Consider the following 12,447-nt stretch of genomic DNA (forward strand, 5'->3'; position numbering starts at 1 on the left):
GTAAGTAGTAGGTAAGTAAGTAAACAGTCTGAGGAGGAGGCAACTCCTCAAATTGAAGAGATTAACGAGTTTACATTTCAATTCAGCATTATAGATAGGGCACTGGCCTTAGAATTAGGAAGACCTGTATTCAGATTTGAACTCAGACCCATAGTTAATAGCTGTGTGACCCTGGACAAATTATTTAGCCTTTCTTTGCATTCCTTATGTGAGTTGGTTAGACCCAATGGCCCTTCCAGCTCTAAAACTATAATCTTCTTATGACTGAAGTCAGAGCAGGGATGATGGATTTACAGAGAGAGGAAAGGATCTGAATGACTAAAGAACATGGTGAAGACAGGTTTAGGAAGAGTGGAACTGATGCAGAGATGAAAGTGTAGAAGAGTGTGTTCAAAGACAGGAGTGTGAGAGATGTGTGTTGAGGAGATACAATAATTATACCTTAGCAAATACATGTGGGTTATAACCCACATGTTGGGGAGGTTGATGTACCTGGGTTTTGAGGAAAGTCCTGCAAACAGTCAAATATTGCAATAAATGTAAGTTTTGTTATTATTCATCTTGGAACTGAAACTGTGTTTAGAAAATGTGCACCTGTGCACATGTGTGTTTATGTGTACCCAGGCACAAGTTTACATGTATATAATGAATTTCTTTCATCAAATATCAAATATTCAATTCAGTAAGTATTAAGGACCTACTATATACAGCTGTTCTACAAATTGGGGATATGAAGACAAAAATGAAATAGTCCTTGTCTCAGGGAGTTTACTTCTACTGGGCACAGAAGTTAGTGAACCTATACAAGGTATAGTCAAATAATTTCAAGAAGGATAGAATACAAAAACTGGGTGAGGGCTGGGTCGAGAAAGGTCTAGGAGTTCTACAAGATAGGAGAAAGTACACTCCAGATGTGGGGAAGTATTTGGACATAAAAAAGTGAAAGAAACTAGAGATGGGATGTCTTGTACTGAAAAGAGTTTGGCTAGAATAGAGAGGGGAGTAACTTGAAATAAGACTTGCTTGGTTCATTTTCCCATGAGCATAATATGGCTTACAATGGTGTGTTTACCTCTTCAAAATCCACTCATCTTTTTTTTAGAATGTACCTATTATGATAAAATATTAGAACAATTAGTTCTTTTCCTCTAGATCTCTGTTATTTCCCATCTGTAAAATGAAGAGCTTGCCCTAGATGGTCTCTAAAGTCTCTTCCAGGCTTAATATTCTATGATCTGCCTGGAAGAAATTAAAAAAAATTTATTTAAGGGAATGGGGTTAAGTGACTTGCCCAAAGTCACATAGTTAGGCAATTATTAAACATCTGAGGTGGGATTTGAACTTGGGGGCCTCATGACTCCAAGTGCTCTATCCACTGGCCACCTAGGTGCCCCCCTGGAAGATATTTTAAGATTGCTTTCCCCACTACATTATAGATTGGAGACTGAGTCACAGATTCACAAAAGTTAAAAACTTAACAATTTGGGGACTAAGGAAGTGCAAATTCTACCCCCCCTTTTTTTTTACTCCAAAGTCTTTATTAATTTGGTTAGGAAAGATTGGAAATGTGGTACTTTCCGTGGGAGTCAGAATACCCTTCACTTTAGAATCCCCAAATAAAGAGACATTGAAGGGATGTTGTGGGAAAAGCCCAGAAATTTAACTTGAAATCTCAGTTTAGCCACTTGTTGTGTAACTCTGGGTACTTCATTCCATGTTTGTTTGTTTTTTGTCTTCTTTGCTTTATCTGTAAAATATTTTTTTACTTATTGTTTGCCATAGATATCATCATATGCATGCTTCCTCCAATTTCTATTTTGCGATTGACTGGATAAATGACTTTGCAAAAAAAAGAAGAAAAAGCTGCCTCCCTTAACCTATTTCGGTCAACAATTTGTCCACAGGGTTCTAGTTAGAGTTATGCTTTGTGAACCGAAAAACATTATAAATATGAGCTATTGTTTCACCGTGGGGGGCTATGTCCTCAGTGATTTTAAAATTCTCCCTTCCCCCCAGGTCTAAGGAAGAACCTGGACTCACTCACTCACTCGGTAATAGCAAGGCTGGCCTGGAAAACCCTCAAGCGACCTACAGAGGGCCAACAACATTATAGTCACATTCCAGCGTACTTATTACCAAGCATGGGTGTATGATAAAACTGTGCTGATTTTTCTTAGACCTAACCGCTGTCCCCTGTTTTTCTGGCCCTTCTTTAGGTCCCTGAAATCCAAGCAGTTCATTTTTGCACAAGGTCTCTCCTTCAGCCTAGGAAAACCTTTCCTTGTTTTTCAAGCAGGAGGCAATTGAGAATAACCGCCTATTCTTTTGTGTCCTTTCTTCCTCCCCCCTTCCCCCCATTGCTGCGCGGGAAGGAGGACATGCACAGAGAAGCTAAGAAGGTTTTTTTTTCTTTTTTTCTCCACTCTTCTGTTTAAGAAGGGGCAGAATAAAACCCCATTCACACCAGAAGCTCAGACCCAAGACAGCGTTCAAGTTCAAGGCCGGCACTCTTTAAGTGCTGGTTCTAACCCTTAGCTGGCCGGGCTAAGGCGAGGACCCCCAGAGGCTGAGGTTCGTGTGACGTCACAGAGGGGCGGGGCGGGGCGGGGCCCAGGCTTGCAAGCCGGGCCGGGGCTCAGCGTTCCTTCCCTCCTCCCGAGGCGCGATCAGCTGGTCTGCGTTTCCCCTGACGTGGGCTTGGGCACGTCACTGCTGCATGGCCGCCTCCTCCGGAAAGCCGGTCCGGGCAAGTGGAGAGGTGAGCTGAGCGAGAGGCGCTGTGGAATGCGGAGGCCCCAGCCCGGGCCACGTTGGGGCGTTGGGGTGGGGGTCGCGGTGCAGTAGGTTCGGGGCCGAGGGAAAGAGGCGAGTGAGGCTGGACAAGGGTGGAAGTGCAGCGTTTGCAGCTCCGGCCTTGCGCTGCCTGCAGGCGTGCAGCCTGCTTCCTAGGGAGGCCTCCTGGTGCTTAGAACGGCCAGGCTTCCAGGGGCAGGTTCTATGCAATCAGATCCAGGGCGGTATTAGGGAAAGAAAGCATAGATTATCTTGGGGTCAGACCCACCTGGTTTTGGGGAGTAGGAAGTACTCCACCCTTTACTTGGGTGCAGGTTAGGTAACCTAAAAGGGGGATGAGGGCAAGAAAGACTAGGGTAGTTTCATTTGGGGCCCCTCCCTTCCTTCTTCCTTGGGGAATGCTAATCCTGCAGTTGAATCAAGTTTATTGAAACAATCTTGGAACTGGAAGGAACCTTAGAAGTCATCTAGTCTAATCTTGTCACCTTTCTGATGGGGAAATTTAAACTCACATTGGTAAAAATGACTTCCTCAGGGTCACACACACCCAAGAGCATCAGATACAATCAGAAATTCCAGACACCAAAGTCCAATTCTTTTACCGCTCCAGTAGTTTAAACCGAGGCAATAAACCTGTAATAGCTATGGGTAGAACAAAGAAAGCGCTCTTAGAAGTCAGATGTCCAACCTTTTCATTTTACAGATGGGGAAATGGAGGCATAGAATTATGAACTCATATGCTTCTGGTCACTCAGTGAGTAATAGCAGATTTGAACTCTGGCCACTTGCTTTCTAGTCCATTGCTCTTTACATCGTGCAAGATTTTTAGAAGCAGGAAGGGGATTTTCAAATCATGGCTGTTTTCTCTGAAGTAGGAGAATTATGTGGGGGGCTCTTCCTCATTAGTCCAGCTCAGTTTTCTATGGGGAGAGACGGTGTTAAAGGTTAATACAGATTAATAATCCTCCAACTTTTTATTGGTAAAAGAGATTCAATCTTCTCTAAGGGACAGTTTTTTTTTTTAAGATTAGAACTACTTAAGGCATGGTGAAAAAAAAAGAGTTAATACAGATTAATAATCCTCCAACTTTTTATTGGTAAAAGAGATTCAATCTTCTCTAAGGGACAGTTTTTTTTTTAAGATTAGAACTACTTAAGGCATGGTGAAAAAAAAAAGAGTGGATTGAATTACAGGTCTTCCAGGCAGAAAAGCAAAAGGCCTGCATAACTCAGAGATGGGCTAATCTGCCTCCTGAATCACTGTATAGTGGCTAGGATACATGAAGGCTATCTTGGCTATTCTAGGGCTGTCGGTTATTTATAATGGTCCAACGGATCTTGGGGAGACTAAGGATGGACTTTGGAGATGGAGAATCTAACCCCTTTATTTTACAGATAAACTAGTCCAAAGAAAAGTGTCTTGGTCCACAGAAGGCTGATTTTAACCCAGGTCCTCTCTAGTGGCAGCAAAAAAAAAAAAGTGAAATTAAAACAAGAGATTTATAATTCAGTAATTAGGCAAAGACATTGAATTCTGTGTATTTGGCAACTCATCTGTTTAGCATAACAGATTTTTTTTTCTTCTCATGAGACTTCTATTATGATATACAACCATATAGACATTGAGTTTCCAAAGTATTGGAAAAGCATTGAAGTAACAAGGAGTCTAGGCAAACAATTCTTGTTTCAACTTTGTCACTCAATACTGTGTTACCTTAGGTAAGTCATTTAACCATTGTGGGCTGCAGATTCATTCAATAAGAGGGTGGACTAAGGTCTCTTAGATTCTTAGCTAGCTCAAAGATTGTGTGATTCTCACATGGTAAAAATTCAAATCATGATAATATGAAGTCATTTTTCTCATATTTAATTGACATGTGTGAAGAGACTTGCAATGATTCTTTAGAACATTTTTCTTCAAATCTGATCTTTGGGATTCATTTATTCAATCACAGATTGATATCTTAAGGAGCAATTTTTCCTGACTCAGGGAAGACTACCTCCAGCTTGGATTGGTGCTGACACTGATTAAAGTTTGCCTTGTTTATTAATGGTCAAAGTCTGTCAAGCCTGCCACTTCTCTTTCCTGGGCCAAAGGCTTCAGACCTTTCTTCAGAGAGGAATAAGGCCAATTGAATCCAAAGCAGAGGGACTGGTATTCAAGGAGAATCAGGTAATTTTTCTAAATGTAAATCTGGTATAGATTTCCTCCCAGAGTTTCTTGGTTTTATTGATAAGGAAAGACCTCAGAAAAGAGAATTGCTCTTGAAGGTCAACATGAATCTAGGGAATTTAAAAAGTTGACCTTTGACTTCATGGACAATTGCCTGGGGTTAGCAAATCTTCTTTTGGGGGGGAGGGGGGAGAGATATAGGAGATATATAGTAGATATAGAGATGTAGAAGATGATGAAGTAGACATCCTGTATTCCCAAGGAAATTTAGAGGATTTGTAAGTTGTCTGATTAAAAAAAAGCAATGGAGGATAACTAATGGAATTCAGATAGTGCTGTTTTCACTACTTTAGAAAACCAGAATCCAGTGATCATTTTAGAACTGTGAAGTGAGCAATATCTTTTTTTTATGCACTCTATAAAAATATTCTGTGATATGTATGCATGGGGGTTAGGGTGGTATTATTTAGCATTTTGGATTTCCTAAGAAGACTTCCTTGAAGACTTTTTCTAGACATCTTTTTGAGAAGCTGCCTTCAGTTTCTTTTTAAGTGTCTAGGTATTGTTTGTCCCTAAACCAAATGACCCCAGATTTCCATCCTTTAGTATATCTTACTGAATGCTTACTATTTATTTTCTCTTCCTTCACTGTTAAGCTGTGAACCTGTACTTCTATTGTCACAAACTGCTTTGAACAGCTTTCATACTATTTTAATTTACTAATGATAGAAAAATCAGATAAGGAACTTTGTTGGACTTATATTTAAATTAAGAGTACTATATTCTATGTGAAGACTTGTGGAACTCCTTATGAGGACAAAATGCTTGGGTTTTGTGACAATTATTTTAGCTTCAGGTCTTGTTAGAATTTGAGGGTCTTGATTCCAGAAGCCCAGATCCCTGATAAATATGTGCAGTTGCATTTTAATCTTATCTAAGTGTTTTTCTTATGTGCCTTAATGGTCTATTGTATCTTCTTTGGGCTTTAAAACTCACAAAGATTTAGAATTGTGAAATTTTTGAACTGAAAGGATCCTGAGAGATCATTCATTTCAGAAAATTTAGGACTACAATTACAATTCTCATTTGGTTAATTAAGAAAACCAAAAACTTAAATACACCCAGTGTGATTTTCTTTCCCCCCATTATAAACATATATAACTAAAGAAGGATAGTAAGGAAAGAAGCATGTATTAAGTGCCTGCTGTGTTCTGAAATTGTGCATGAGTGTTATAAATATCATCTCATATGATCTTCACAACAATTTTCAGAGATATCTCCATTTTACAGGTGAGGAAACTGAGACACACAGAGGTTAACTTGCCCAGAGTCATACAGCTAGTAAGTATTTAAGATTGGTTTTGAACTCAGGTCTTCACTGCCTCAAAAATAAACAAATGGAAAGCTTCCATAACAGAGAGTGGTTAGATAGACTGGTAGAAGTGGAAAGGACCCTTGACCTCAACTGTTCCAACTCCTTTTTTTAAGTGGAAACTTTTTAAAGGAAACTGCTGCCTACAGAGATAAAAGTGACCAAATTATCATAGTTTTTATTCCCAATCTATATTAATTTTGCCTCCATTGAAACTTGATGCTACTTTTTTAGAAAAGTTATTAAAATGGTTCTGGAGAGGCTACTGGCTGATATACTTATTTCCTATGCATCTGAGAGAATTTCCAGTCCTTAGATCTGAGCAACCTGTCATCTTTTCAGCCGGTGGTGTTGGTGGGGGTCCAAACCCTAGTTGGGGCTTCCTACAACATCCCTTGCTATAAAATGCACAGCTGAGGTTAGGTTGAAAAGTTAAAGAATTCCATTTATAAGCAAACTTGATTGATGTAATGTGCCCCCCCCCCCCCCCCCAAGGTCCTTCTCTTTTAAGGCATGCCTTAAAAGATTATCTGAGTCCTCCCATGTTACATTTTCAACTTCTGCTTTTGGAAACTAGATCTTCCCTCTACCTATCTCATTATGCACATTTGTTTCATCTCTTAAGAATAATGAAATCTCATTGAGAATGTGGACAGTTAGTAATGACTAACAAGTGTAACATATGTAGGTTCCCTCATGGATTCATGGATCTTCTTTAAGTAGGAATCTGTCTCTACCAGACTCATTTTGCTCTGAAAAGATCTTAGATAGATACAGAGTTCTGGTTTTCTGATATCTCTTTTATTGAACTGGCAGGGGGTAATTTTTAACTAATATTGGTAATGACCAGAATGAAGAGAGGAGGGTGACTCACTTTCTAGGTAAACAAAAGCCTCATTTCTTTCTTTCTTGTCTAACTACACAAAGGTGCTCAGTCTTAGAAACAGTATCCAGGGCTAATAGGCTCCACCCTACCTTTATCTTTGCTACTCTTATTTGTAGGTTACTCTGAAACCAAATTGAAGCACTGTGTTCCTGGACATACCTTGGCTCAGCCTTTCAGTCTTTTAATCGGTATGCATTTATTATTTCTGGTTGATAATATTGTGTAATACCTTGGGAATGCAGAAAGACAAAGACTAAACAGATAGTCCTTGCCTTCAGGGAGTTTAACTTATATTCTCATAGGGAAGTAACATGTACATAATGTAAGTAGATGGGCACCTATTTGGCAAAGTGGATAAAGTGCTGGACCTGAAGTCAGGAAGATGAGTCTTTCTGGATTCAAATTTGACCTCAGATACTAGCTATGTGAGCATAAGCAGGCCACTTAGCCCCATTTACCTCAGTTTCCTTGTCTGTAAAATGAGTTGGAGAAGGAAATGGCAAACCATCCTAGTATTTTTTTTTGCCAAGAAAACACTAAATGGGGTTGTGAAGGGTCAGACATGACTGAAATGATTGAACAGCAGCAACATATAAGAATATACAAAATAGACACTGGATGGTTTTAGTGGAGTAGGTCACTAGCATCTTAGAGGACCAGAGATCCTTAATCTGGAGTCCTTGGACTCTTAGATTACAGGTGACTCATGAATTTGAATGGGGAAAAATTGGCATCTTTATTTTCACTTACCACTAACTGACATTTAATCTTTCTTTCATTTAAGAATTAGAAAAACTTTATTCCGAGAAGTGGTCCCTAGGCTTTACCAGATTGCCAAAGGGACTATGATACAAAAGAAGTTAAGAACCTCTGATAACATAGTGCATGAGCTGAATCTTGAGGGAAATTTGGAATTTGAGAGGTAGAGATGAGAAGGAAGTGCATTTTGGTTATGGAAGATGGGGGTATTGAAGTGGAAAATGGAATACTGTGTATGAGGAACTATAAAGACAATTTGCATAAAGGGGAATATTAATAAAGCTGGAAAAGTAGATACCAGACAGTAAAGAATCAAATTAAGTCATCATGCATTTATATAATAATCATCATAGTTAACATTTATGTGCCAGGTCCTATGCTAAGCACTTAGAATTATTATTTCATTTAATCTTCACAACAATCCTTGGAGTTAGGTACTTTTCTTATGCCCATTTTACAGATGAGGAAAATGGAAGTATCAGGATAAGTGACTTGTTTAAGGTCAAACACCTGATAAATGTCTGAGGTTGGATTGGAACTCAAGTCTTCCTGACTGTAAGCCCAACACTCTCTTTACTACAACACCTAACTACTCAGGACTCTTATTCTTTTTAGACTTTATATTAAGTCCTTGATATACAAATACAAGCAGAAAGATATATGATCCTCTCCCTCTGGAAGCTTTCTTCCTTATGTAGGGAGACAAACACATAATAGTTAGTTGGAGATAGGTGGTGAGGTGGGGAAGAGTCAGTAGAACAGTATAGAGGATGTCCTGAGCATCCTCCTTAAAATGGAGGTTCTTAGAGGAACTAGTCAATCAGAGGGAGGACCCAGGGTACTTAATATGTGATGTCCAGACCTGGAATGGGCCTTTAAGGGAGGAAAGGTTTCTGGGGCACCAAAGACAAAGTCTGGGTGGAAAATTAGGAGTGTAGCCCAAAGAGAAAGGAATAAAGGGTCCTAGAAGTTCACGTTTGTTTCAAGATGTAATGGGGTGAGATGGCTTAGGTGGCATAGTGGATAGAACACCAGCCCTGGAGTCAGGAGTACCTGAGTTCAAATTTGGCCTCAGACAATGCCTAGCTGTGTGACCTTGGGCAAGCCACTTAACCCCACTACCTTGCAACCCCCCCCAAAAAAAACAAAAAGATGTATTAGGGAGCCACTGGAGTTTGAATGAGGGAGGAAAATCATTTTGGCAACTGTGTGGAAGATGACTTCTAGTGGGGAAGAGATGAGACTAGGAGACCAGACTACTGTAATAGTCCAGGTGAGAGATGACAAGAGCCTGGACTAGTGTGGTGATTATGTGCATGGAGAGGAGACAGATCCAAGAATAGTTTCTAAACTGGAAATTAGATCTGGCAATTATTGAAATGTGAGGTGAAGGGAAGTGAACAACTGAGAAAGATATTGAGAGAGTAAAACTGAAACCCTTAAAGGATGGTGGGGTCTTTAACAATAAATGAGCTCTGTTTTGGACAAGTTAGATTTCAAATTCCCATGAGACATTTAGTTTGAAATGTCTGCTAGGCAGTTAATAAAGTGAGGCTTGAATTTGGGAGAGAGACTAGGGTGCAATATGGAAATGTGGGAATCATCTGCATAGAAATGATAAACCCCTGACAACTGATAGAACCTTTGTTAGAGAAAGAAAGGAAGTAGACTCAGGATGGAGCCTTGTGGTAGTATTCCCACTGTTAATGTTATGCTAATGTTGTCAATGTTAGTGGGTGACATATGGGTGAGGATGTGCAGAGGAGAGAGGAGCTTTTGCTCACACAGTTTCCTTCCCATGGAATGCTGCCCCTCCCCCCAAACTCCTAATCTCTGTTGAAATCATACTGGTCCCTAAGGCCCAGCACTGTTATCACCTCTGTAGCTTTTTTTTTGATCCTTTCCTCAGCCAATCTTTTATTCCTATGAACTTGTATAGTACATTGTTTGTCTCTTATTCACTATCACCTGTTTCATATCTCTGGTTTTTATATGGCTAACCCAAGAATCATATCTTATTTAAATTTGTTTCTATTCTAGTGCATAGTTTAGTGACCTGTGCATATTTGTTGAATGAAGTGCCCAATAAATATTTGGTGAATGAAGTACCCCATTTAGAATTTAGACATTCTTAGCTGGCCCTCTTTAATGCACTCCAGAGTTAAATGTTACATTTAACTTTTAATATACATTCTAAGATCATAGAATTTTAGATGTTACAGTTCATCTAATTTGATATCCTCATTTCATTAATGAGGAAAGTTGAGATCTAGAGAAGGTAAGATAACTTGTCCAGGGTCCAGCTAGTTAGTGGCAGTTGGGAGCAGAACCCAGATCTTCTGACTGTCCAGTCCAAAGGAATAGCTTACAGTTGGATAGTATTAAAATGTATATTGCAGATTAAACTTTTTTCTCATGTATTACCTACTAGATATCCTTCTGACTGATTGAGAAGATTCTAGGTCATATTCACAGTTGGTTTGTCAAATAGGGAAGAGAACATGGGGGAGGATACATGGTATCATGGATGTATATATATATATTATGTATAATATATATATATATATATATATATATATAGATAGATAGATAGATAGATAAATGGAAAAGGGACTGAGTTTGTGATATTAAGGCTCATTAACACTTATTCAAAACTAGTCATGGGTGTATGTAGGACAATCTGGTTTTGAAATATCCTGTCTTATGTTCTTCTAGACGACAGAATGCTTCCAAAGGCAACTTCTGAATTGCTGCGGCAGTTGAGACAGGCCATGAAGAACACTGAGTATGTGACTGAACCGATTCAAGCTTACATAATCCCATCGGGTGATGCTCACCAGGTACAGGGTGGAATTTGGCTAATGGCAGAACTCCTTTCCTTTCACCATTTTTTTTTTGCTTTATTTCCACCTCTCTGTCTAATGGGACATGGATCCTTCAGTTGTCATCCTTGCTATAGTATCTTCTATATATACTTAATGCAGTCATGGTTACCTAATATTCAACAGAGTACCCTGCATCACAGTTCAGTGAAGATCCAATTGGGCTTCCTTTTGGTCACTTGAGTGGTGACATTTGCATTTTGCTTTGTGCTATTTTTTTCTTTTAAATGTGTGTGCCTCTGGTATCTCTAGCTTTAAACTCCTTCAAGGTCTAAACCCTGGGTCTTAAACTTGCTTTGGGTACAAAACTAAATATAAGGCTGATTGCTACATGGATACAATTGCATTGTTGGATTTAAGAAGGCCCTGGGCAAAATTGTGAGATTTGGCAAGAGTTCTGTATCCCCAAATCCTCTTATTTTTCCTTAAGATAGTCTATGCCCTATACTTGTCAAATCAAATTTTCTATTAAGATATGTTATTTGAGGACAAAAAATATTTTGTCTTCCTAGTTATATCCCTAGCACCTCTGGAAAGGAGTAGACAATAAATAATGGCACACATTTATACAGAACTTTCAAATTTCAAAGTCATTTCAAAATGATCCTATGAGAGTGATAGAATAAACATGGTCCCTATTTTAGATATAGGGAAACTGTTGTTCCTAAAAGTTATGTGACTTGTTCTTGGTCATCTAGGTGAGTGTGAGGGTCAAAATTTGAGTTTGTGGTCTGCTGACACCAACATGATTGCATATCATACTGTTCAACCCTTCCTATTCCTATTGTCTTGAATCAGACTAAGAAAGTTGCTATGAAATTAGAGAAATTACTGAGATGAATTGAATTGACTTGTTCATAGGGAAAGCCCTTTTATTAGTTAATAGGTTCCCTTATAGGTATCTTTCTTTTTTCTTTTTTTCTTTTTAGGTTTTTTTTGCAAGGCAATGGGTTTAAGTGGCTTGCCCAAGGCCACACAATTAGGTAATTATTTAGTGTCTGAGGCTGGATTTGAACTCAGGTACTCCTAACTCCAGGGCTGGTGCTCTATCCACTGTGCCACCTAGCCACCCCTATAAGTATCTTTCTATACACTTCCACATCTATCTGAATGTTAATTTAGGGCGTTGCCTCTTCTCCTCCATCCCTGGAGGTAATTTAGCCTTTTTTCTAATTTTGTGATGACTAGCCATGCATGTTCTGAGACTTTAGGAAGAGGTGGAGATGTGTTTTTTTTTAATCCTTGAAAACACATTCCACAGTTAGCTAGCTATGGGCAGCTTCCTAGAATTTTTGTTTTGTGCTAGGCTGATGAGAGAGCATAATGTTGAAGACAGAAGAGACCCGACTTCTGCTTTTGAGGAGGAGTGTGTGGCCTTTATGGAGAAATCGTGATCACAGATTTAAGAAAAGATTGATGTAGCCACCTCAGTTTAGCAAACATGACTGAGTATTCTGAGTCATTAAGATATTATAGAATGTCTGTCTGTTGCAGGAGATAAGAGAGTACAAAGATAGGTAAAGATGGTTTCAAACCTCAATGAACTTGCTATGTAGTAGGGGAGGTGTGGCAAGCGTATAGA

General features: G+C 39.2%; 1 protein-coding gene across 5 annotated transcripts in view; it reads left to right on the forward strand.

The window, feature by feature from the left end:
- Nucleotides 1-2,650: 2,650 nt before the first annotated feature.
- Nucleotides 2,651-12,447, forward strand: part of XPNPEP1 (X-prolyl aminopeptidase 1) — a 57,911-nt gene continuing 48,114 nt past the window's right edge. The window contains exons 1-5 of one of the 5 annotated variants that reach the window (XM_074233747.1): nt 2,651-2,758; nt 4,749-4,966; nt 6,238-6,307; nt 7,341-7,412; nt 10,699-10,823. In XM_074233747.1, the coding sequence (XP_074089848.1) occupies nt 10,707-10,823 (117 nt within the window). In that variant the 5' untranslated portion in view covers nt 2,651-2,758; nt 4,749-4,966; nt 6,238-6,307; nt 7,341-7,412; nt 10,699-10,706. Of the gene's footprint in view, nt 2,759-4,748; nt 4,967-6,237; nt 6,308-7,340; nt 7,413-10,351; nt 10,372-10,698; nt 10,824-12,447 lie in introns of those variants that run through there. The other 4 variants (XM_074233746.1, XM_074233748.1, XM_074233749.1 and 1 more) reach the window with 4 other exon arrangements.

This window comes from Macrotis lagotis, chromosome 4 (genome assembly GCF_037893015.1).
Source record: "Macrotis lagotis isolate mMagLag1 chromosome 4, bilby.v1.9.chrom.fasta, whole genome shotgun sequence".
NCBI classification, from domain to species: domain Eukaryota; kingdom Metazoa; phylum Chordata; class Mammalia; order Peramelemorphia; family Peramelidae; genus Macrotis; species Macrotis lagotis.